Below are 24,352 nucleotides of genomic sequence, written 5' to 3'. Positions count from 1 at the left end.
ACTGTCACTAATTCACTCGAAATTTGCCATAACTCTTTATCAGTTGCTCATCTATCATGAGCCGTAAAATTTCTTGATTGCAAAACCCATTCCCACCAAATAACAGGTACAGTACATATTGTTAAGTTGGGTATTCGTCGATAAACATTACGAGAGCTTAACTCGGATTTCTTTGTTATAGTGCATTGCAATCACTCTGCCAAATGGCCAAGTCAGGAAAAGAAAATACAATGATGAGAATGTCAAAATTTAGTAAGGTTATAGCATAAATTACTGTAAAAAATATCTATGTAATTAGAACGAAATGAAACGAGTATCCTTAAAATTGTGTAGCTAATTAAACAATTTAAAATAAAAAATAAAACTCTCCAGCCTGATTGTCAAAATTCATACCATTGTTATTAAAACCTGAACATTGCCTTACAAAAACCCCACAATAAAATTAAAGTACGTTATCATACCGACTACGGGCTTTGTGGGCTGCCCTGTGCAAGACCCCGAATCCTGCCAAAGATGCTTGGAAATCTTAATCAATCAACCATCAACTGACTACAGGCTGAATAACATTCGCAAAAATAGTGCCAAATTAAAATACTGCAAGTTTGAACTACAAGGCACGAGTAAGATTATGCTTTCACTACCAAGTAGGAATAACAGAGCAAGTATGGGAAAATGGCAGCCCTAGTACCCAAATTTTTATCCACTAACATAAAGGGACAATACACAAAATAATGATCTACTCCCTCCAATCAGGTTTTTTCTCTATCCTGGCACCCTTAAGGGCATAATGGGAACTGGCCTAAATATACCTCCCAATGTTCTGGATTAAGTAACTAAATGAAAACAATTACAAAACTACAGAAGATTAAACCTGGCCTAAGGCACGAAACTCTCTGAGTAACCGTCTTGTATGTGACTACGACTCACACCTTCAAAGAAAAATAAATCGGCAAAGAATACAATCATACATCACAACTGTAATCATTTTTTTCTTTCTGTAGGAAAACAATAACATCAAACGTTCTGTCTTGAATAGCATTTGACATAGTCTGTTTCCACTCCTGGATAAGACAGACCTCAAACCTACGATAAAAAGTCTTCCAACTATGAAAGGTTCAAATTGGAGCTCCTCTTAATTGGAAAACTTAAGGGCAACAAATGTCATGTAAAAATAAATTTCAAGTCAGCCTTCAAATTCAAGTAAAGTGTCTCATAATTTCTTTTTATCTTGACTACTGCTATGGGAAAGTCCCTCGATTAGCTCTTGTGGACAGGAGGTTAAACATTAGCCCAACATAGGAGGAGTAATGAAAATTAATTATTATCCTCCACTACACCATCCAAAAAAAAAATATTTTCAGTCTCTACAAAAATATAATATCTACTATTTATGACTTGATAAAACACATTTGCAGTAGTCATACAATAAAAATAATGCCATTTAGTATTTCTGATAAAAAATATAAAAATCAAATCACAACAGCAGTCCCACTTTTTACGTGTCAAAGTAAAATTAAAGTAAAAGACTTAACAATCGATACCAGGCAACATGATCATCATTACCCCTTAAGAATTCCAACTGAGGCTTCAAAGTGAAACAGTTTCAAGGTAAAGGAAGACAAAAACAACCTCGGCACTGAAAAACTTTTCTAATCCTTCTCAATACTATGACTGAAGAAGCAAGCTGAAAACTGAACACTATAAAGAATGAACATACCATCGACCATTCGAAGAAAATGTCTCGGTTAGCACTGCAGAAACATTTCTACTCTCTTTGGGCAAAGAAATTGTCAAATCACAACAGTATCTACTTGTGAACTCTGTAGTTAAGTATCCAGTGAGGACCTGTGTTTCTAACATTAATGGGGCATTACATCCAAGTGACATCATTGACATATAATACAGTCCTTAATTACTTTGTAAATCTGACAATGCAAGGTAAAGAAAAAAAAAAGGGCGCATTGCAAACCATCTGGTCTAGTCTCCCAAATATTCATCTTTGGATATGTAACGGTAATTTCCCACTGTAAGATATGAACCTTCATGAGTATTCACCAGAGCAAGTGCCCACGGATTCAGGAAGTAACTGATGGAGTGGCTTAAATTCTGTAAAGGATGACAACAACAATGTATAGACCACTGATCAATTTGCAATGATACATTTTTATCACATTGGATTCCTCTGTAATGATTCATCTGTCTCCCAATTGTTTCTCCCCCTTTCTTGTGCAACCTTACTTTCACAGAAGTTGCTTTCGCATCTTTTATATCTGACGACATCACTTTTACATAACGACAAAAAACTCTAAAACAACGCAGAGTAAAAATACATAATCATCTTTTGCTAATATACATTATATAGGAATATATATATATTTATGTAGTTATATACAAAGACACACGAGACACAAACCTCATAACGGAACTAACATCACTTTGATTGTGCTGAGTAAAAATTAAGTCGCTGGATAATCACATAAACATGGAACGATTTCACATGATAAAAATAATACTCACAATATGTTAATGTCATGTTAGGCAAACATACAAACAGGAAGTATCCCCTTTATCTATGGTTTTAAACAGCCCTTACTTTTTCCTCTCTCAAAAGCACCAGGTTGGCTGAAGAAAAACCAAGCTGAAACAGAACTAGTGAAGAAAAATAAAAATAAATAGTTTTCAGTTTTTTCTACACCACAGCAATTGGGACTGACCAACTAGAAGATATCCTATACGAATAGAAGGCTATACAATAGCACTGGGCTATACAGCATTACTGTGTATCAGTCCTAGTTGTGAGGACTCGGAGTGAGAGGGCTGTGAAACAGAGCCATCTATTGAATCGAGATCGAGGTCGTAAGAACTGTCAAGCAGGTATAACTGACTTGTGGACACACCAGAATTGGCACTTACAGTGACACTTGCACCTCCTGTCGTATTGGTGGCGACAACTGTGCTTTCTACGGCTATGGGATGTTGCTGAGTTTGGTGAATGGGCGCCAGGGGGACCGAGCTTCCAACAGGAGAGTGAAGCGGATTGATGGCCCCTCCGGTTGACTGAGGTATGGGATTTCCACTGGAAGCATGAAGAGGATTGGTTGAACTGGTGCTACCAGCAGGACTACTGCCAACAGTCTCTTGACCTGAAATGCAAATGGGAAATGTAAGTTTCTCTTGTTGCTTATAAACATTGAGTAATAGAAAACAGATAAGATTCCACTATAATTCCAAAAATAAAATAGAGAGATGGAGAAACTTTAACCTGATGCATTATACAATTAAAAAAATTCATGGTTATCCCTTACCACGATAAATTTTCCATTCTCTAAAAAAAACAAAAAAATGCTACAAGTTCTATAATAAATTTTATAGGAACAGGGAGGCCATTCACCACAAAGAAACAAATGGGAGAAAACTCCAAAGTAGCGTCAGGAGTAAAAAGTCAAGTGAGCGGGAATGAAGGAATAGTTGAAGACTCAAAATGGGTGCCAGTTGAGGCAGAGAAAACTACACAGAGCCTTGAGAAATGCCTACAATGTATTGAGTGAGGTGCACTGCTGGCACTAAACACTTTTAAGGGATACCCAGTGGGGTGTTTTGAGAAAGCACATGAAACAAACAGAATAAAATATTGCTTCTTAAATCTTCACGAAAGGTGACACTGCAAACAACTATGAATTTCTAAACACTCACAAAATAAATAAAATGTTAGAGTATGGTATCTTCATTTGTCAATACAATATACATAAGAAGAATCTTACATTGCTAAAATATAATATTCAAATGGAAATGATATTTCAGGAAATAACCTGATACATGGCCCTAGGGATGAAAAAATATGCATGCAGTTCAATATATGAAAAGTTTCAAGCCAAAAAGTTTTATATTTGCTTTTTCAGTAGCCCTAAACTTAAATTCTCTCCTAATCAGTTATTCCCTATTTTTAATACATACAAGTGTTACAAGAACAAACATTTACGATTGCTACAAAAATAAAAATGTAGTCCATTGCATAAATTTAAATTCGTTGCTGTATTGAAGACCCGACACGGGTATTTCAAAGGCCAGACCACTTGAGATATATTGCCTGTGCACACACTAAAGGCATTTCGTTCCTCATCTATCAATATTGCATATGATTTGTCCTCCATTAATTTGTTTTACTTTTTCAAGGGTCAAGATGTGGGATTTATTCCTGTCTGTATTTATTATCCTTTCATTTTCAATTTGATATTCCATTTTAACACTTGATCCTTTGCGACTGATCCCAAGGTACTTTCCAAGTTTCCGAGAGTATCACTTTACCTATACCACTGTCCAAACATTAGGTTGACTACCTGCCATGGCTACCGTAGGCAATTGCACGGTTCAGTACTTTTCACCAGTATGAAGGTAGTTATCTCTTCTGTGGTTACATGTTTTCGAGCAATTTGTTTAATGTCCTTTCATTAGGTTTGTACTTGTTTTACCCATATTATACAAGATATTAAGTTTTACTATATTTGGATTAAGCCTCCTTGGTTCCCATCCTCATGAATACTAACTATGAACAACTTGAAAGGAGTCTTGAAATTAACAATTAAAATGGCTTATAATATTTGCAATACCTCACACATCAATGAACTGAAAGAATTGTGCTATGACCGGTCACACTAACCAGAACCACGACATATTTGCCATCTAATTCACTCATTTATAGGCCCGCATATATAAGTTATTATACATTAGGCTACTAAACCAGGTAGGGTATTCCTAGTGATGGCCTTATTATGAAGTACTGTAATTAGTTATCCAACACTCAAGAGAGAATTTAGCTATCCTGTAGTTGCAGCCAAAGGGCAAGTCCAATTAAATTTGAAAACCCATAATTGGGATATGCCTTTACCTTACCCACACATATCACTGAAGTTCTCAGGAAAACAAATTTTTCTAAACCTGGGATTCTTTCCTAGCCTACAATAAGTGGTATCTTATTACATAATGTGTAACAAATTTCATACAATATATTTTTGGCATGGTGAAATACAAGTAATTAGAAAGCAGAAAGCTCTCTCTCTTTAAATGCTTTGCTTTGTAAACAAATATTCAGTTCTATTAAGGCGAAAGGAGAAATTTCTTTTTTTTATACAATAGATGAAAGTGGTTAAAAGATTGTCTTCAGTGATTGAAATTACAGGCTTTACTTCTGGATTCTTAAAAAATGAGTCTTTCAGATTACTTAGTAACCAACTAATATACCCGTATAATAGCACCTTTATATATTGGAAAAATTTACGTATATATGCTTTTTTTATGACTTACAACCTTAAATATTCCATCTTACACAAGCCACAAAAAATACAGTATATAGTATATAAAATTATATAATTTCTAAGATTACAAAAATTACATATGTTTAGAGTATGAGTTACTAAGGATGTTAAAGCCTTTCAAGCAAAGAAAATCTAAAATTAATTCCTGAAGAATCTAAAAAATATTAAGCAAATCAGTGTCCTTGGATTAATCCTGTAAAGTACAAATTCAATTTCATTCATTAGTGAACAGTAATATCTACTTGCAAAATACATGTTAATAGTGTATAAAATCCCTGAAACATCAATTTTGGAATCCTGCAAAAAACTGAAAAGGCTAAAAGGCTCCTCTTCAAATTAAGGAGCAAACCTGATTTACTGGAAGAGTAACCCACCTTCTTCAAATCCAATAGTACTCTCGAGTGTCACTCTAACTTTACCAACAAACTTAACAAATACGGTCAATGCACTATTCTGCTCCCTCTGCAATAGAACCTCGTGAGAAGTGGCGGTGTAAAATTATCGGAATCTGTTGGTCATCAATATCTTTGACACTCTTTCTTAATTTTCTACCCGTGATTTTTTGGACACTGCCACAGGGATTCTTTCCTCTGTGGACATGACTCAAGTTGTTGTTGCTGATGACGTTGTTGTTGAGTGTTAAGTCTAGAGGTCGAGGAGACAACAGCCAGTGGATGAGAGGATAAGAGCAGCGTGAGGGGAGAGAGAGAAAGAGAGGCACACACATTAGAGATATTCACAGCAGCACAAGCCAGAACAAAGGTCTTAGCAAGCGGTAACACATTCCAAATGCAGATCATCGCTCCTTCTCTGATTTTTCTCTCCTTTTGGCTGAGAGCTGATCTTAATCAATTTGGGATGATCTAATTTCCATGTCTGAATGTACAGTATACGCGCGGTTCATTCGGAATTGAAGAAGAATTTAATTACGAAAACACACACACACAAAGGAGGGTAAAGGTATATTCCTAAACACAGGACTGAAAGGTTAGAAACGCATACTGGCTGAACACAAATAATCCAATGAGGCTGACATGCATAGTGTGTTTCCACTTCCTAAGACAATTATCTCACAACTACAGAACTACAGCCTTAGTCCATTTAAGCAGCAGTAGTCCCTTTCCATATAATGAGTAACTTTTCTTTTTTTTAATTACCTAAAGTATTATGTTTTGTCTGCTGCACTCTGTACTGTATTGAGGAAAGTAAAGTGATGTGAACTAATGAAAACAATCATTTTATAGTTAGACAAGAACTACATTAAAGTGAATGTGGAGTTTGATGAAATACGGTATAAGAAAAAAATTCTTGATCAATATGAAAGGAAATGAACATTGTTAGTAAAGTAGTGTGTTTCATATGATGAAATAAATGTATTTACAAACTGAAACATCAATTCAGAAAGCTTGTGGCCTAAGAAGAAGAAGCACTCAGTACCCAAATTAACTATGCAATATTGTTGACTTTTACTTTCTAGTTCCCTATGCAATATTGTTGACTTTTACTTTCTAGTTCCCTATGCAATATTGTTGACTTTTACTTTCTAGTTCCCTACGAGTATCTAATACAGTATTATGTATGAAAATACAGTACTTTTAGACAAAAAGGAAATGGGTTTATTTTGATAAAATTACACTTTTCTTCAAGGAGGATAATTTTGTTACTGTGAAATCCCTCTTCAAGTATTACCTACAACAATGGTTATGACAAAATTACTTTAGATCCTATTCTGCAATGAACTGTATTTGAATTTATTTTAAAAAAGAAAAAAAACTTCTATGGAAGCATGTTGAAATACAAGTAGAGAGACCTCGTGGATATCAAAATCAAGTAAAGCTTTTAGTAAGAGATAACTAAAATACTAATTATGCTATGAACAATCCTCACAGAAGATGCACTCACATTATGTCCAACTCATCACAAAGTTAATTGATGACCCACATTTTACATCTCACTAATCTACTGTACTTTAACTCCTTTGGTTGAATACCAAGTGATACATACTATTATTATTTTCATAAACCATATATTGCATTACTACATGCTAATACTAGTTCTTGTATGGAAAGCTACTGAAAATTCAATTTGTAATTATCACAAAAAATTCTAATAGCTTCGTTTTATACCAAATCTCCATGGAATTCCCCTTTGGAATAAATACAATCATAACTATACCAGAAGCTTTGCAGTGATCTCATTTATTCTTTCGACCTGTTAAGTTATATTTAACAATTACTTTACGTGTTCTTGACTTTCTACATCAGGATGAAAACATCAATAATGTCATGATTAACTTCAAGATTCCTCCTTTTACTTGTCAACCATTTATTGATACATTTAAAATCCCAGCAAACTTTAATTTAAAGTTTTGAGATACTGATATACTGTATAATAAACGTACAATACATAAGCAAAATAACAGCTAAACTTTTTTATCTGAGTTTTACTACCAGCATTAGAATTCCTTATATAGCCTCACTTTCTCTTATGTACATCACATCATCTAGCAATGACTAAACAGAGATATCTACTGTAAGGTTTTGTTCTGTACAGGCTAACAATACAGGAAGTTGTTTTAAATACTGTACTAACTATCATGACCTGCTATACACTGTGCTCCTGATGATGCTGCTGCTCAAATGAACTGATTAAACTACACAATAAGGACTGTACCAAGCAACGATACAGTGCAGTATTTAAACATGTCGGTAAATATGAATATGAACCACAGCCAAATCTGAGGCTGTATACACACTCAAAAGCAGTTCTGGGGTTGCAGTAGGTTGCCATTAACCCTTTTACCCCCGGGGTATTTGGAAATTTCCAACCCTTAACCCCCAGGGGTTATTTTTTTCCAAGGACATTTTGCAGTATATTTTTTTTAAATTGCTCTAACAGCCTTAATTTTTGTCATAGAGAGGTCAGGTTGGTCTCATTCTCTTGGAAAATGCCTGAATTTTCTCAAAAAATTATCAAAAAATATGAAAAACTAATTTTTATAGCATTTTTTTGCAAGGACGTACTGGTACGTCCATGGGGGTAAAGGGATGGCTTTTGTGAAACGTACCAGTACGTCCTTTGGGGGTAAAAGGGTTAACACAGATCATTGTAATGTAATTTGAAAATGACAACCACTGGGTGACTGGCAACGTACGCAAACGCACACTGAACTGCTCAAGGTGAATATTCAGTCTAGTAAATACTCTCCTTGGTAAAACTGTAAATGGTAAACAGCGATACATGATAATAAAGGAAATACCACTTCGTGGTTTTGATACCTTGGGTAAAAAGGGATGACATAGTGATTTTCAATATTAATAAACAGAATTACCACTGGCTGAAAAAGTAAATGCAGTAGAGGGATAATGTACTCCATCAGTTGAATTCAGGGGGATACAATTGAAATTCTGGGAGAATCTACAGGGTTCATGGACATTAGCATTTACAATAATGATTTCAAGGATAGACTGGGTTCAATGTAGGTGACCTTGATACTTGCGTCTGTAGAGCCAACAGAAGGCCAATTTAAATCTAACTGGTTATGGTTAAATACATCTGTGAGGGCAAAATATATCTTGAAAAAAAAATCCTGAGCATTTTTGGGGTCTCTTAGTCATAATTTCTTGTGTTAACCCTTTTACCCCCAGGCTATTTGGAAATTTCCAACCCTTAACCCCCAGGGGATTATTTTTTTCCCAGCACATTTTGCAGTATATTTTTTTTTAAATTGCTCTAACAGCCTTAATTTTTGTCATAGAGAGGTCAGGTTGGTCTCATTCTCTTGGAAAATGCTTGGATTTTTTCAAAAAAATTATAAAAAATATGAAAAAAAGATTTTTTATAGCATTTTTTTGCAAGGACGTACCGGTACGTCCATGGGGGTAAAGGGATGGCTTTTGTGAAACGTACCAGTACGTCCTTTGGGGGTAAAAGGGTTAAAAAGCAAGAATACTACGGTAAATTTTCATTAAGACAACATAACCTAGCTTCTGGCACTTGAAGAGCAAGTAGCAGGGATCACGTTCAAAATCACGAGTAAATGTATCTACGGGACTACACATTAGAAAAAAAAACAGGTGAGGAAACTTGCCAGAATAGAAATACTGTATTACTAATGAAAAATATTTTCCCAGGGATAAAAAACAGGTTCAAATCTACAATCAACATGTATTGATGAAAAAAACTAACAGCACATTTAATATCCAACAACTTACCTTCAATAGAAGTTAACATGATGTTCAAACCAAGACTGACCTTTTAATGGAATCCACAATACCATACTATGATTGAACAATGGTAATTCACCTTTAGGATGAACCCTTTAAATTTCTTTACTATATATATATTTTTCTTGGCAGGATTTTCATTATAAATTTTTTGTTAATAGCATTTTTTCCTTTCTATACACATGATGTTCATATTGCTTTTTATCTGGTAGCACTGTTTTATTGAAATTGACCCCTAAACTTCAAAGAAAAAATTATAATTTTTGGACAGAAGACAAGTTGGAATTCTAACAACACAAAACACATTGAGGACACTATCACTAAAATTCACAGTTTAGTCCAAATAATACTAAAAGAATAATACCAAACAAATAAGGTACTTTCTGATGTAATGCCTTCATCCATTTCCAAAGAGCGTATGTGGAAAAATTGTAGAAAAATTTCCCAAGAGGTTATGTGAAAAGGATTAGGAATGCTCTGAAAGAAAGCAAGGAACAAAATTATCTCTCATTCTCCATAGCCTGCCTTACAACTTCCAAGATAGGACTTGTAGCTCCCGTACGTGCTTGGTTAAAGCTAACACCAATATGAAAAGAGTTTGCTGAAGCCAACGCCATTATGAAAAGTGTTTTGGCCATGAGGTCTTTTCGGGAAAGACTTTCCAATGCTTTAAAACTCAAACCTTTTAAATACCATAAAACCACATCCAAACTGAAAAGAAAAAAAGACAGAACTGACTACTGGAGGCCAGCCTCTAATACTAAAAACCCTAAATAGTTCTGCTATAATATCTGAAACAGATAACTCTAATCACAGATCTTGAGTACAGAATTAAGTATGGATCTACTGTATCTCCTTGGATGACTGAAATAGAAAGTTTCCTTTCATGAAAAGAACAAAAAATTAAAATATATTATCCTTACTAGTTCTAGTCATTGATACAATCTTAGATTTGCACCAATCAAAATATAAACTCCACTGACTGGCAGAATGTCTTTTGAAATCCACGACAGACAATATAGATGACCGCAAAAACCCATTGTGTCCGAGAATACAGTGGATAGTCTACTGTACATACAGTTAGATGTAGCATGAATGGGTTTATATGGATCACCTTTGAAATTGGTAGTCTTAAAAGACTGGGTTTGCACACACCGTTCTCAGAAATTCGACAATAGAGTTGTGAATTATTCCCTTTGTGGCCATAATGGGGCCCTATTAGTCATTCGGCTGTTTGAAGAAATCCTGAACTTGTTTATCACTTGTCAAATCATTGTGCATGGTGGAAAAGCATAACGATCCAGATTTGACCAATCTTTTAACAAGGAAATTATCTTTCAAGCTAAGGGATCCAAAACAGGGAAACAAAACGCCTCTATCTTCCTGTTCAGTGACTTGAATATGTCTATGTTCTATCAGCTGCAACATTTCCACATTGCTAGAAATACTGTACTGATGAATGTTGACATCATTCATTTGGAAGAACCTGACTCTTTCTGCTTAACTGATCTGCTAAGATGTTCGATTTTCCTGGAATAAACTAAACTAGAGTGCTTAGACTGTACAGTACCTCTCATATTTGTCCACGTTAATAGTACCTCCGCTCTAAGGTTTTGGACGTAGGACAAGGTCATCCTATTGTCTGAAAACACTGCCATGGTCTTCCCTACCACCAGTGGTTTCTGGTACTGAAGAAACTTAAATATTGCTAAAAGCTCTCTGCAATTGATATAAAGAGTTGACTCGTATGAAGATCATTTCCCTGACAGATGTAAATTATTTAATTTCTCTTCCCATCCTTCCTGTGAAGCATCTACAAACAGAGAAAGGTCTGGGATTTTCATATCCAAAGAAACTCCCTGGTAGGGATAACGGTTTTGGATTGTCCCACAACTCAGCTGTTGAAGTTGGTTTTACAATCACTAGAATTGAAATTGTCCCTCATCAGTTATTCTGTTTCAATGTAGATTGACATGAAACTGGAAATCCCAAATCTTGAGATATCCCATTGGAATGAATTTCTCCAAGGAAGTCATAGTTCATAGAAGCCTCATGCCTATCTTAACTGACATGGGCTTCAACATCTTGAATTTTTGCAACAAAAGAAGGAAAGGACTTAACCATTCCTCATGTACATCTAATCCTAGCTGTTTTTCTCCATTTATGCCCGACGTTCGTTCAAGCTGAATATTTTTCCCTGATGGAAAAACCCAAAAGGGAACTGTTGCAACCACTTGTTGAACTCAAATCCTTTCCAACAAATCACTTGAAAAGTCAATCGATTAGGTATAAATGATTTAATAGTTCCAAAATTTTCAATTACTCCTAGATCGACCAGGCCCATCATCCTGGTAAACACTTGAGGGGCCTTCCTGAAACGAAAATATAAGCCTTTGAATTGTTAAAACTTTGACCTGCTGATGAAACGAAATAATTTCCTTAAACCAAGATGAACAGGAATGTGAAAATATGCATCGAAGAGGTTTATTGAAAACATAAAACAGTTTTTATTGCCCCAGAACTGTCGAGTTTTCAAAAAAAATTTTGATAGCACTGTAAACTTGTTTAAGGTTGTCATATACAACCTGACCCTTGGGAGACTAGCAATAACCTGTTGTACAACCTCCAGGAGGGCTTAAGTCTCCTTTTATCACATCTTTATTTGGAGGGTTCACATTTCTAGTTTCAAAATCAGAGCCTTTGCTATATTTGCCAGATAACTGATAAGGAATGGGTCCCTTGGGAAAAGGGAAGATTGGAGGTTAGAGGAATCTGGGAAAATCATCATCCCTATAATAATCAAATAGCCTAATCTTCTTTGGATTTCCCACTCAAACGCAAGATTATTTTTACACCTGAACTTTTAATTGGGTACCAACCAATCAAACGTACTTTTCCACAAGAGGAACCGAGGCATTCACAAGTTATCAAAATCACAACACTGCCCCAACATGGGACACAAATAGAATGTGGATCATGAATGCCTATAAACAATTCCCTTGAACAATCTATTCAGTATTACTTGCTAAGCTACAACTCTAGTTGGAAAAGCAGGATGCTATAAGGTCTAGGGCTACAACAAGGAAAATAGCCCTGTGAGGAAAGGAAATAGGGAAATAAACAATCTGAGTAATAATGAAGTTAAAATAAAATATTTTAAAAACAGTAACATCAAAACGTTTTGCAAGTCAGACATTATCAACAGGCTAGCGCAGCCCTAAGTTTTTTAAAATGGTAAAGCATAAGTAAATCTGCTGAAATATAAAGTGGGAATTTTTTACAAAATAATGTTCAGCACATATACTGCCTGATATCTGTGTACATATTCTAGAAGTTGACAAATATTAAGAACTAAAAAGTGAAGCTACCCATCTGGGGCTCTATCAAATCCTTGGAGATAACTGAAATAGTAGTCAAAAATTATTTTGTAAGCTGTCAAATAAAGTTTGCAAAGCACGATTTAGTATACCTGTATGTGTAGAAGAGAAATTACAGTAAAAGCTTTGTATAAATCAAATGTATTAACCCTATTACCCCCAGGCTCTTTGGAAATTTCCAACCCTTAACTCCCAAGGGGTTATTTTTTCCCCAGCACATTTTGCAGTATATATTTTTTAAATTGCTCTAACAGCCTTAATTTTTGTCATAGAGAGGTCAGATTGGTCTCATTCTCTTGGAAAATGCCTGAATTTTCTCAAAAAATTATTAAAAATATGAAAAAAAAATTTTTTTTTATAGCATTTTTTTGCAAGGACGTACCGGTACGTCCATGGGGGGTAAAGGGATGAGTTTTGTGAAACGTACCGGTACGTCCTTTGGGGGTAAAAGGGTTAAAAGACAAAAATTAGAAGCGTCATAGTCAAGTCCAAAGGTCATCAGTTCAAATAGGGTTTTCTATGGAGTTTTTAACAGTTTTCTGATCCTTTATAATAAGTAGCTCAACAAAGGACAATAATCTGGAGACATAATTTGTTTTTAAAATTTGGAAACAACTTTTTATCCTGCCTATAAAAAAAATAAATTTTCCTAATGCTGACATGGTGCCCCCAAAAAACAGATTTCTTATCGATGGGACTTGTCACACAAGAAGACCCCATCTGCTCGAAGCAGCTGAGGGTTGTATCTTGGGTGTCAACCTTCTGTTACATATACAAAAAAGTAGGATAAATAAATAATAAATGGAAAATTACACAAATATAAAATATCTAAAAACTTTTTGGATATAAAATGCTTAAAAACACAGGCATAGAAATTCAAATATGATATATAATATTGTACTGTAGCTGCTCTATAAATATATATCTTAAACTTCATTTATATCTCCCACCTTCTTTCTTTCCTTCATACCTGCAAATTTATTTCAGTGCTTGAATATCAGATTTAACATTTGGGGATAACAGAAAATAATAATGGGCTTTCCCACCATTATGCAGATTTATAGAGCCAATGGGATATAAAAGAAATAACTTAAGAATTTATAGATTAGGGTGAATACTTAATTCTAGTGCATTTTATTCAATTAGTTTTGAGTTACGAGATTTATTATACTTTATTTTAGTGCTAATTTCATCTTAAACGTAAAAATTGTGCTCGAGAATAAGTTGAGGGTGAATATACAAATAAATTTGGAAAGATTCTTAAGATATACATTATACTTTGAATAACTTACAAGCTAAAAAGGAGGAGGTGCACTGGTCGTTTCTGAAACAAGGCAGCTTTGTGGAATGAACATGTAATCTACTTTGTGTTGATGCGAACAAGTAATCTACTATGTGTTGGTGCTTTGGAGAGGAACTTTGGCTTATAGCATATGGTCAGGACTTTAGTGCAGCCTAGAAGAAAGAAATAAACACTTCTACGCGTTCCGTCTAGATTCATCGCAGTCTAATTCCAAGGATGGATGGATGATATTTTCAACGGTCAGGCAGTGGGACCAACCAAGAAAGATGTCAGGTTTACATTATAATTTTGGTAAATATGTACTGTATTAACTAAAAAATAAAATTAAGTGGTTTGTAAATTATAGTATATAAAATCTATTAAATGTTAAAAAATATGGTTTTCGTATATATATATATATATATACATATATATATATATATATATATATATATATATATATATATATATATATATATTATATCAATTAACAAAAGTTACCTGTAGTTGTCATAAAATATATCACTCAATGGTTAGTGTGGTTATCTACCTACTATTTATCAAATCTTGAAAATCTAACATAGTCTCCTTCATGTTACACAAAACCAGAAAAACCCTAAGGGGTTCAAGTATTTGGTAGATGATCCGAGTAACCTTTACTTCCCCAGTGATGCTGGTAAAAAAAAGGAGCACCCGTAAGGGACGCATCATTCCTTATTAAATGTATTTTCATTTGAAAGTTACACAGGTAGCCAGGACTCTCTCCTTTATACTGTCTCCCAGAAATACTTTAAACCTACTTCTTGCATCTTAACTTGTTCCCAATGCCTTTGCAGCTACATAAATTAAAGAATTTAATCACAGAGAATTTCCAAAACAATTTGCGCCTAATTCGAATTACAAATTCAAGAATACCTTTATATTTCAGGAATGTTACTCACTCAATTATCTGTTATCCAACTTGGTTATAGTATTTTCAAAGAATATCCTAAGGATTTCAATCTTCTCTTAACAATTGCTCCATTATTTGGTTTACAACTTATTTGGTACTTTTGCTTTCTTTAACCTTATCTGTTTGTAATTTTTATACACAAAAATATCATACTTCTGTACCCAATGAAAAGAATAAACAATGATATGCATTCCTATTTATGATTCTACAATGCCCCGTGTTTTTTAGCATCTTTTCCATATCGATCAGCATTGTATAAGACTAATAACGCACACAAAATATTCCATTATCACTAGATTAGAAATAACGACTCGGCTATGTTCTTTTATGCCTACAATTGAAGAAACTCATTGCCACAGTGCAAATTCTGAAAACTGAATGAATGTTCCAGGCCTTCAAAAGTTTAACATCGATGTTCTTTACGGTGTCCCTTCTTAAGAGCTCCAGCTGTATTTCTTTCAGCCTTTTACTTTTATCCTGTTTCTTTTCCCCACCCAACTGTCTATCGTATTCTACTTTACAGAGTTTGTTACTGTATCTACTTTCATTTAAGACTGAGAAAACCAAAGGATCTAAAATGTAACCGAGGTCTCAAATGACTTCAACTATAATTATTATAATAATTCAAAATCACAAAAGCTCAAATCATCTCATGCTTTAATTCCTAAGTCCTTGGATCTGGTACTTTCCTATCCTATAAAAATAAGACACAGTACACCGAAATCCATCTTCAACAGTCATAACATATGCCATTCTGCACTTCAAGGCTAAAATAATGAAAATTAGAACATCCACAATCTACCCGGGGCAATACGCTGCCATCCTTGCCTCAAAATAAAAATCTGGCTACAGCCTTGGAATCAGATAATGTACTAAACTGCAACAAACATTTTAACCCTTTTACCCCCAGGCTATTTGGAAATTTCCAACCCTTAACCCCCAGGGGGTTATTTTTTTCCCAGCACATTTTGCAGTATATTTTTTTTAAATTGCTCTAACAGCCTTAATTTTTGTCATAAAGAGGTCATGTTGGTCTCATTCTCTTGGAAAATGCCTGAATTTTCTCAAAAAATTATAAAAAATATGAAAAAAAAATTATTATAGCATTTATTTGAAAGGACGTACCGGTACGTCCACGGGGGTAAAGGGATGGCTTTTGTGAAACGTACCAGTACGTCCTTTGGGGGTAAAAGGGTTAAGGTGTGAAATATCTAAGGGCATGACAATGCACAGCGCTAGAAGCGTTCCGGCCATCTTGCCTAACTCCCGGAAAAGGAGAGAAAAGAAGAACAACATTCTTAGCTGGTGCTCAGTATGTGTGCACAGATTTGGTACCATATGCATAACTGTAAGAATAGATCTGTATAAAATTTTCAAGAAAAAACAGTATTCAAAAGATGATATGGGCTACACATTTAAAACAAGAAATTTTACTAAATAGCAAAATAACTATAAAATTCTCTAATTCACTTTTTATCAACATACCAAAAACATGTGAAGCATATACCCTTCAATCATCTTTTGAATTCAGACTGTATTAATTATTATCAGTGTAACGACTACTACTAATAATAATTCATTAGCTTATAAGTGCTGGATGTTACTGATGGAAAGTAATTAACAGTTCTCCACATAGTAGTCTAATTTAAGAGTTTGCTTTAAATGGTCTCTTCTAACTTCTCTTCCATACAAACAAATATCATACTTCAGCTTAAACATTTAATCACTGTTAAAAGCCTTCTATACTATCCAAAGGTTTTGCAAGTCTCTCAATGAAATGGAGCCAGAGAGCAGCTGGAAGAAACCCTGTTGTCACCATGAAGCTAAAGTTAACCCTTTTACCACCAGGGTATTTGGAAAATTCCAACCCTTAACCCCCCAGGGGGTTATTTTTTTCCCAGTATATTTTGCAGTACTGTATATTTTTTTTTTAAATTGCTCTAACAGCCTTAATTTTTGTCTCATTCTCTTGGAAAATGCCTGAATTTTCTCAAAATAATTATCAAAAAATATGAAAAACAATTTTTTATAGCATTTTTTTGCAAGGACGTACCAGTACGTCCATGGGGGTAAAGGGATGGCTTTTGTGAAACGTACCAGTACGTCCTTTGGGGGTAAAAGGGTTAATGAATTTGGACAGCAAGATGGAAGAAAAGAATGGGATGTGGAGGTCAAGCAGAAGTACAGCTAGAGACCAAAGGAACACTACAAAGATCCTTAACCCTTTTACCCCCAAAGGACGTACTGGTACGTTTAACAAAACTCATCCCTTTACCCCCATGGACATACAGGTATGTCCTTGCAAAAAAATGCTATTAAATTTTTTTTTTTTTGCATATTTTTTATAATTTTTTGAGAAAATTCAGGCATTTTCCAAGAGAATAAGACCAACCTGACCTCTCTATGGCAAAAATTAAGGCTGTTAGAGCAATTTTAAAAAAATATACTGCAAAATGTGCTTGGAAAAAAATAACCCCTGGGGGTTAAGGGTTGGAAATTTCCAAAAACCCTGGGGGTAAAAGGGTTATGTAATGCCTACTCAATAATGCATGAGGAGCGCTTCCCTTACAGGGTATTGGAATAACTTGGTGCAGGTACTTTCTTTATAGGTCGACATTGTCTCACTTCATTGATCTTCCTATTCCTATTATCTAGTTTGTGCAATGTGCTGCTTTCCCTATGGGGGGCCCTTTGGCTTTAAATATTCTTTACTTTCCCAACTGAGGTTACAGCTTAGCTAGTATTAATGATACTAATAATAATTGGCTTTATTATATTTAAAAAATATTTTACCATTCCCTCTAAATTATTAAAACCTCACTAATACACGCATATCTTATTGTTACTGCAAACTATATAAAAATTCTATAATACCACATCACCAGAAAACATTGAATACACATGCAACCACTTGTCAATACTAAAGTCTGATGAATGCATATATAACGTGAGAATTAAAACAAACATATAAACAATCTATGACCTTCAACATTCCATTCAATCAACTTGCATTGGGTAGGCTAATCCCATGTCAGAAAACCTCAACTCTGATTTACTAAAACTAAAAAAAAAGGATGGTTTTCTTTTGTAAGTGGACCTCTGCTAAAGTCTGATGAATGCATACATAATGTGAGAATTAAAACAAACATAAAAACAATCTATAATCTTCAACATTCCATTCAATCATCTCGCATTGGGCAGGCTAATCCCGTGTCAGAAAACCTCAACTCTGTGATCTACTAAAACTAGAAAAAATACGATTTCTTTTGTAAGTGGACCTCTGCTTTTACTTCTCCATCAATAGCCCAGCAAACCATTCACAGATAGATGTAGTATATAGGGTGTTGAGAGAGACACGTAAGGTCCTGACCGCGAAGTCTTAATGTAATTACCGTCACTCATTACTGTAGATGACGTAGTTGGGAGTCTCTGTGTACCACGAAAGTCGTTGCTTCATGGGGTCTACTTGAAAGCTCCTGACGTAGCCTGGGTCATGTTTGACACCAAAACAAAACACAAAAGGGATGGAACGATTATCATCAAGGAAAATAGGAGGAACGTTCCATGGGCAATCAAAACGGCCTTAAAAAATTCATCAAATGCAACGCAATAAGACCTTAGCCCTTTGAGAGGCAACCCTTTGCCAAATGATTTGGCACTCAAGGCCCAGACTCTTGTTTGTGACATTTTACTCGACTCATCTTGATACAATGATTATACAAGATAGGGCTACATTTAGTATTGTTTAGCAGAATAAATCTCTTTTCCACTGATACATAATCTTACAAATTTTGTGAAATTTTTATATAAGAAAATAATAAAATAAAATAAAAATTGTATACAGTAATTACTGGACGTAAAGTTATGTCAAATGGCTCAAAAGGAGTTAAAAAATCTACCATAAAATATTTCCAATAGCACTCAAAGAGTAAAAATCTAACTCCATAGTACAAGAATTCACATAGTGTATTACCAGTACATACAACCGTGAGAATGTGGAGTTTGAGATGTAGTAGCAACTCAAAACAAGATTAGTTTCAAGCTGTGTCCCGTGTCCAGGAATAAATATGGCTAATAATTTAAAAGGTCATGGAGAGCTAGAGTGTGAGATAGGTACAAGATAGAGTAATTGCAATGATAATCTATGCCAATTTACCCAACAAAGTTAAGATGAGTATCACACAATGTCAAATTAAATTTCTAAACAGTCTTTTACTACACTAAGGGAATTAATGTGGTCAAACATGATCTGCACTTGCACCACAACTTAACTTCTACAATGGCTGAAAATGCACATTAATATACAGTATGCTTTATTTAGTCTTAATATCTTTACCTTATAATCTTAGTACTAACTTAAAAAAGCCCAATGAAAACAAAATTACCGGGTATTAACCCTTTTACCCCCAGGCTATTTGGAAATTTCCAACCCTTAACCCCCAAGGGGCTATTTTTTTCCCAGCACATTTTGCAGTATATTTTTTTTTTAAATTGCTCTAACAGCCTTAATTTTTGTCATAGAGAGGTCAGGTTGGTCTCATTCTCGTGGAAAATGCCTGAATTTTCTCAAAAAATTATCAAAAATATGAAAATAAAAAGTTTTATAGCATTTTTTTGCAAGGACGTACCGGTACGTCCATGGGGGTAAAGGGATGGCTTTTGTGAAACGTACCAGTACGTCCTTTGGGGGTAAAAGGGTTAACAAGAAAACATATTTCGTTCATACCGAGGGATAAATAAATGGACATATACTGTATATAAAATACAAGTTACAAAACAGGGGTTTGGATCCTGAGAGTGCCTCTGACTTATGAATACTAAGAAGTCCTACTTCCTGTTACTAAATTAACTCCTTATTCATCAAAATGTCTTGGATACCAAGCTTCTAACCTGCTGGTTCTGTTTGAACTCTTTACCCACCAATGGACCTTGGTTACATTAATTTCTTGCCCTTTACTTCCTACATTAACTCTTTATTTAAGTAATGGCGCTATGATAAATATCAAATTGAACATTTTAAAGAACCCATACTGAACTTGTCGCTTTCAATAATCTAACAGAGCTTTCATAAAAAATATAGGTTAAAATCTCCTGTAAATATACAATCACCCAAAAAATATAAATCCAGTATTTTACCAAAAATATAAAATATTTTATAATGCCTTTAATGGGAAATCAACAAAACAATTATCAATCACAAACTTATAACTACAGTAAACAGTATTCAATACTTAAGCAAAATAAGATGGAATGGTTACCCAAAAACATACAGTACTTAAAAGTTATTCAAGACATAAAATATCTTGATATAGCTTCCAATGCAAATGTTAATAAAAATTTTTAAATCAATATGACGTATGGTATTAAACTATTGAAACCTTAAATTATTTTAAAAAGAATCTAATAATTAATAATCTATGGAGACCAGATTTCTTGAAATATTCAACCCATCAACATTTTACACTTTTATTTTACGATGAATGTTATGAATACAATCCGAGGTCACAATATTAGGACACGATCAAGATCACCGAGATTACCTAATGGTAACTTCAATACATACATTGGATGTTGATCTGAATCTCTTATGACTGGTAAATATGAATACTGAATTTTTTCATTCTACTTTTAATCCACAGGCTATAAAATACCGCCTTACCTTTCCCGGATATCCACTTCTCTTGGAACAGTTGGTTCAAGTAAATTGACTGATTCAATAAACAAAATGGCAGTCAAACTATCAGAAAAAAATGGTGAATCTGTCAGGGGGGGAGGGATAAAGTACCCTGATGTGAAACAGGGACATACATGACAATGTTGTTAAGGATCCCTACTCATTAAGGAAAATAGCAACGAGAAGGGTGATAAAAAGCGGGCCAACTGAAGAGGAGCGAAAGAGAATAAAGTTTCAAATTCTTCTCACTCACCATTTATGGATTGTGTCGACACTGACTTTTTCTTTAGAGACCCAACCATCGCCCCGTTGGCTGTCCCTACACTGCCTCCGTTATTTCCCCCTACTGCAGGCAGGCCTCCTGTGCTAGTTGGACTTCCAGAAGGCCCTTCAGTACTGGGACACTGCGGAACCATGCCATTCTGAAGTGCATAGAAACAAAGAAATATTATTCTGAAGTGTAGAAGCAAGGAAATACTATTCTGAAGTGTAAGGAAACAAGGATACATTATTTTGAAGTGCAAGGAAACAAGGAAATATTATTCTGAAGTGTAAAGACCCATGAAAATACTATTCTGAAGTGTAAAGACCCATGAAAATACTATTCTGAAGTGTAAAGACCCATGAAAATACTATTCTGAAGTGTAAAGACCCATGAAAATACTATTCTGAAGTGTAAAGAAACAAGGAAATATTATTCTGAAGGGTAAAGACGCATGAAAATACTATTCGGAAGTGTAAGGAAACAAGGAAATAATATTTTGAATTGTAAAGAAACAAGGAAATACTACAGTATTTTGAAGGAAACAAGGAAATACTATTCTGAAGTGTAAGGAAACAAGGAAATATCTTGAATTGTAGAGAAACAAGGAAATACTACAGTATTTTGAAGGAAACAAGGAAATATCTTGAATTGTAGAGAAACAAGGAAATACTACAGTATTTTGAAGGAAACAAGGAAATACTATTCTGAAGAGTAAAAAAAGCATGGAAATACTATTCTGAAGTGTAAAGAAACAAGGAAATACTCAATAAGTTTTCTACAATAGGTACTATAAAATTATGATGATGAAGGGAAAGTGTAATACAATGTGTGAAATGTTTCTACCAAGGATTAATTTACTAATCGCTGCATAACATATCCAGTAACCTGAAGGTTTTTTAAATAAGACCAAGCTTGATAATGGAAGTTTTCTTAAATAAGTTATCCAGGACATGTGAGGTTTAAAAAACTAATTACCAGGTGATTTATCCCCACCATAAAACAAAGTTCTCAACATCCACATGGTTTATCCCTAAGGATGATAAGGGTTGCTTGTAAAGGGAATTGGAAAATAGAAGAAACACAAAGTTAAAGTTGTATAGATGGATGAATATTTTCTAAGAATGAATATGGTATGCAACCTGAGGAATACTGTTGGCATTATACCTTATCCAAACCATAGGGACCAAGAGCCTCCTAGCAATACAACCGTTTATATTTTCACCTCTTACCTAAAATTTAATCCTCAGGTCACTGCAAATGTTGAGCGAGGCAAGAGAGCGTGCTAGAAATAGGAATGAATGGCGAGCGATTGTGACGCAGTTCTGGTAGACCCTGCTGCTGCCTCCGATGCCTTAGATGACCGCGGAGGTAGCAGCAGTAGGGGATTCAGCATTATGAAGCTTCATCTGTGGTGGATAATGTGGGAGGGTGGGCTGTGACACCCTAGCAGTACCAGCTGAACTCGGTGGAGTCCCTTGTTAGGCTGGGAGGAACGTAGAGAGTAGAGGTCCCCTTTTTGTTTTTGTTTCTTTGTTGATGTCGGCTACCCCCCAAAATTGGGGGAAGTACCTTGGTATATGTATGTATGTATGTACTACTACTACTACTACTACTACTACTACTACTACTACAGTACCAATCTTTGAGTATCAGCTTGGCTACAACCGAGTGGGTGCTAAGTTTATCAAAATATAGAATGAAAGAAACTTCTTGGTCCTAGCATAAAAAAAACAAGAGGGGAAGAACTTTAGAATGACAGTTCAGTTTACCGTAGGCTGCGTGGTGTGCACAGTGCCGTAACTTCTCGAGGACAACTGGTTTTCCGGCACTTTATTCTGCGATGTGGACAGGTACTCTAACGTTACCACACCTCGACGATCTGTAATAAATCAAATGAGTGAGAAACAGACAAGAGTATTGTCACACAATATCCCATATTCAGTCCCTTCATTTGATGATACTGAAATAAAGTATAATTCTTGATTTCAAAATCAATGAGTTTAATAGAAATGTACGGTAGTTGAAAATTAAACTTCAAAATGGTTAATGAAGTCAAATTCTTTTGATCCAGTTCAAAGATATATATTTATTCACATTGATTTCTCGAGCAATTTCCTTGATACTCTGTCCAAACATCACCAAACTTACCTATAAGGCTTGGCTGGACAGGGCCGCAGAGCACTGCCAAGCAATTGAGGCAGAAGTTGCCGTAACCATAGGGGTTAAAGTTTGTTTGTCCGCGACGTGGACTAAACGAACCTTTAATCTGTTGAGAAATGAAAGGGAAGATAAAATACAAATTTTAAATGGAAGGAAATAAAAAAAAAGGAGTTCTAAATTCAAGTTCATTAGATTGACTCAAGTTTTGCTAATAATTTAAAAAATTATACGCATCCTGGCAAACGTTGCTTAAATGAAAAATCACTGGATAGTCTGAACAAAATAAAGAGAGTTCTGAATGCCTGAAACCCCTTTTCCAAAAGGGTCTCACCCTGCTAGCTGACTTGAACTTCCCTCTTACTAAATGAGACAAAGAGCTTGATTTCCCCACCTTGACGGACACTACCATGCATAATGTAAATGTGGTAATCATAAGTAAAAATACTTTTCTTTTACAACAGTGGTTCCCAACCTGGGGGAAATTTCCCCCTGGGAGAAAATTTGAAGCTTCCAGGGGGGAAATAATTACACTACCTACTAACTAAAACAAGCGGAAAATGTCCACATAGTACGTGTGGCAATTTGTTGTTAGCGATTCAATTGTGATATGATCATATCATTTCTCACTGAAATGATATTCAAGGGGAGAATTGGAATATCATGCCCATTTCTGAGGGAGGCGAGGGGGCATGAGGGCTGGGCGGGGCATGAAGGGGGAAATCTGGATGGTTGAACTGGGTGAAGGGGGGAAATGACAGAGAAAACGTTGGGAACCACTGCTTTACAATTTCACATGCATCTTGCTATTCAAGTTGGATGTGGTATGGTAGAAAACACTTACATCTTCATTAGTGGTTTGGTTGGATGTAATGAGATAAGTATGAAATCCCGCCAGGCCTAGTATAGACCAGACTGAGAAAAAGCAGATGAAGCACTCGATGACTGATGCCGGATGCGTCTGAATGGCCACCATGAACGTTTCGTTTCTGCTGTTCATGACTGTCGGAAAAGGATTCGGTTACGTCTTCGTTCATTATAAAATAAACTTAAAAGATAAAGTGTCTTAAAAATATCACTTTGGCTCCTATTTGCAATTCTTTTGTC

General features: G+C 35.0%; 1 protein-coding gene across 5 annotated transcripts in view; it reads right to left on the bottom strand.

The window, feature by feature from the left end:
* Positions 1-234: 234 nt before the first annotated feature.
* The window catches only part of app (Palmitoyltransferase app), a 101,667-nt gene continuing 77,549 nt past the window's right edge, over positions 235-24,352 (bottom strand). For 4 of the 5 annotated variants that reach the window (XM_068370598.1, XM_068370599.1, XM_068370596.1 and 1 more), the window contains 5 exons: positions 24,090-24,247; positions 23,237-23,354; positions 22,858-22,967; positions 21,077-21,245; positions 235-3,143 (listed from right to left, as the gene is read on the bottom strand). In XM_068370598.1, coding sequence (XP_068226699.1) covers positions 2,764-3,143; positions 21,077-21,245; positions 22,858-22,967; positions 23,237-23,354; positions 24,090-24,247 — 935 coding nt within the window. In that variant the 3' untranslated portion in view covers positions 235-2,763. Of the gene's footprint in view, positions 3,144-5,686; positions 5,958-21,076; positions 21,246-22,857; positions 22,968-23,236; positions 23,355-24,089; positions 24,248-24,352 lie in introns of all 5 variants that reach the window. The other variant, XR_011044142.1, reaches the window with a different exon arrangement.

Source organism: Palaemon carinicauda, chromosome 3 (genome assembly GCF_036898095.1).
Source record: "Palaemon carinicauda isolate YSFRI2023 chromosome 3, ASM3689809v2, whole genome shotgun sequence".
Classification (NCBI taxonomy): Eukaryota; Metazoa; Arthropoda; class Malacostraca; order Decapoda; family Palaemonidae; genus Palaemon; species Palaemon carinicauda.
The sequence above is the reverse complement of the archived record's forward strand: the minus strand, read 5'-3'. Positions and strand labels throughout refer to the sequence as shown.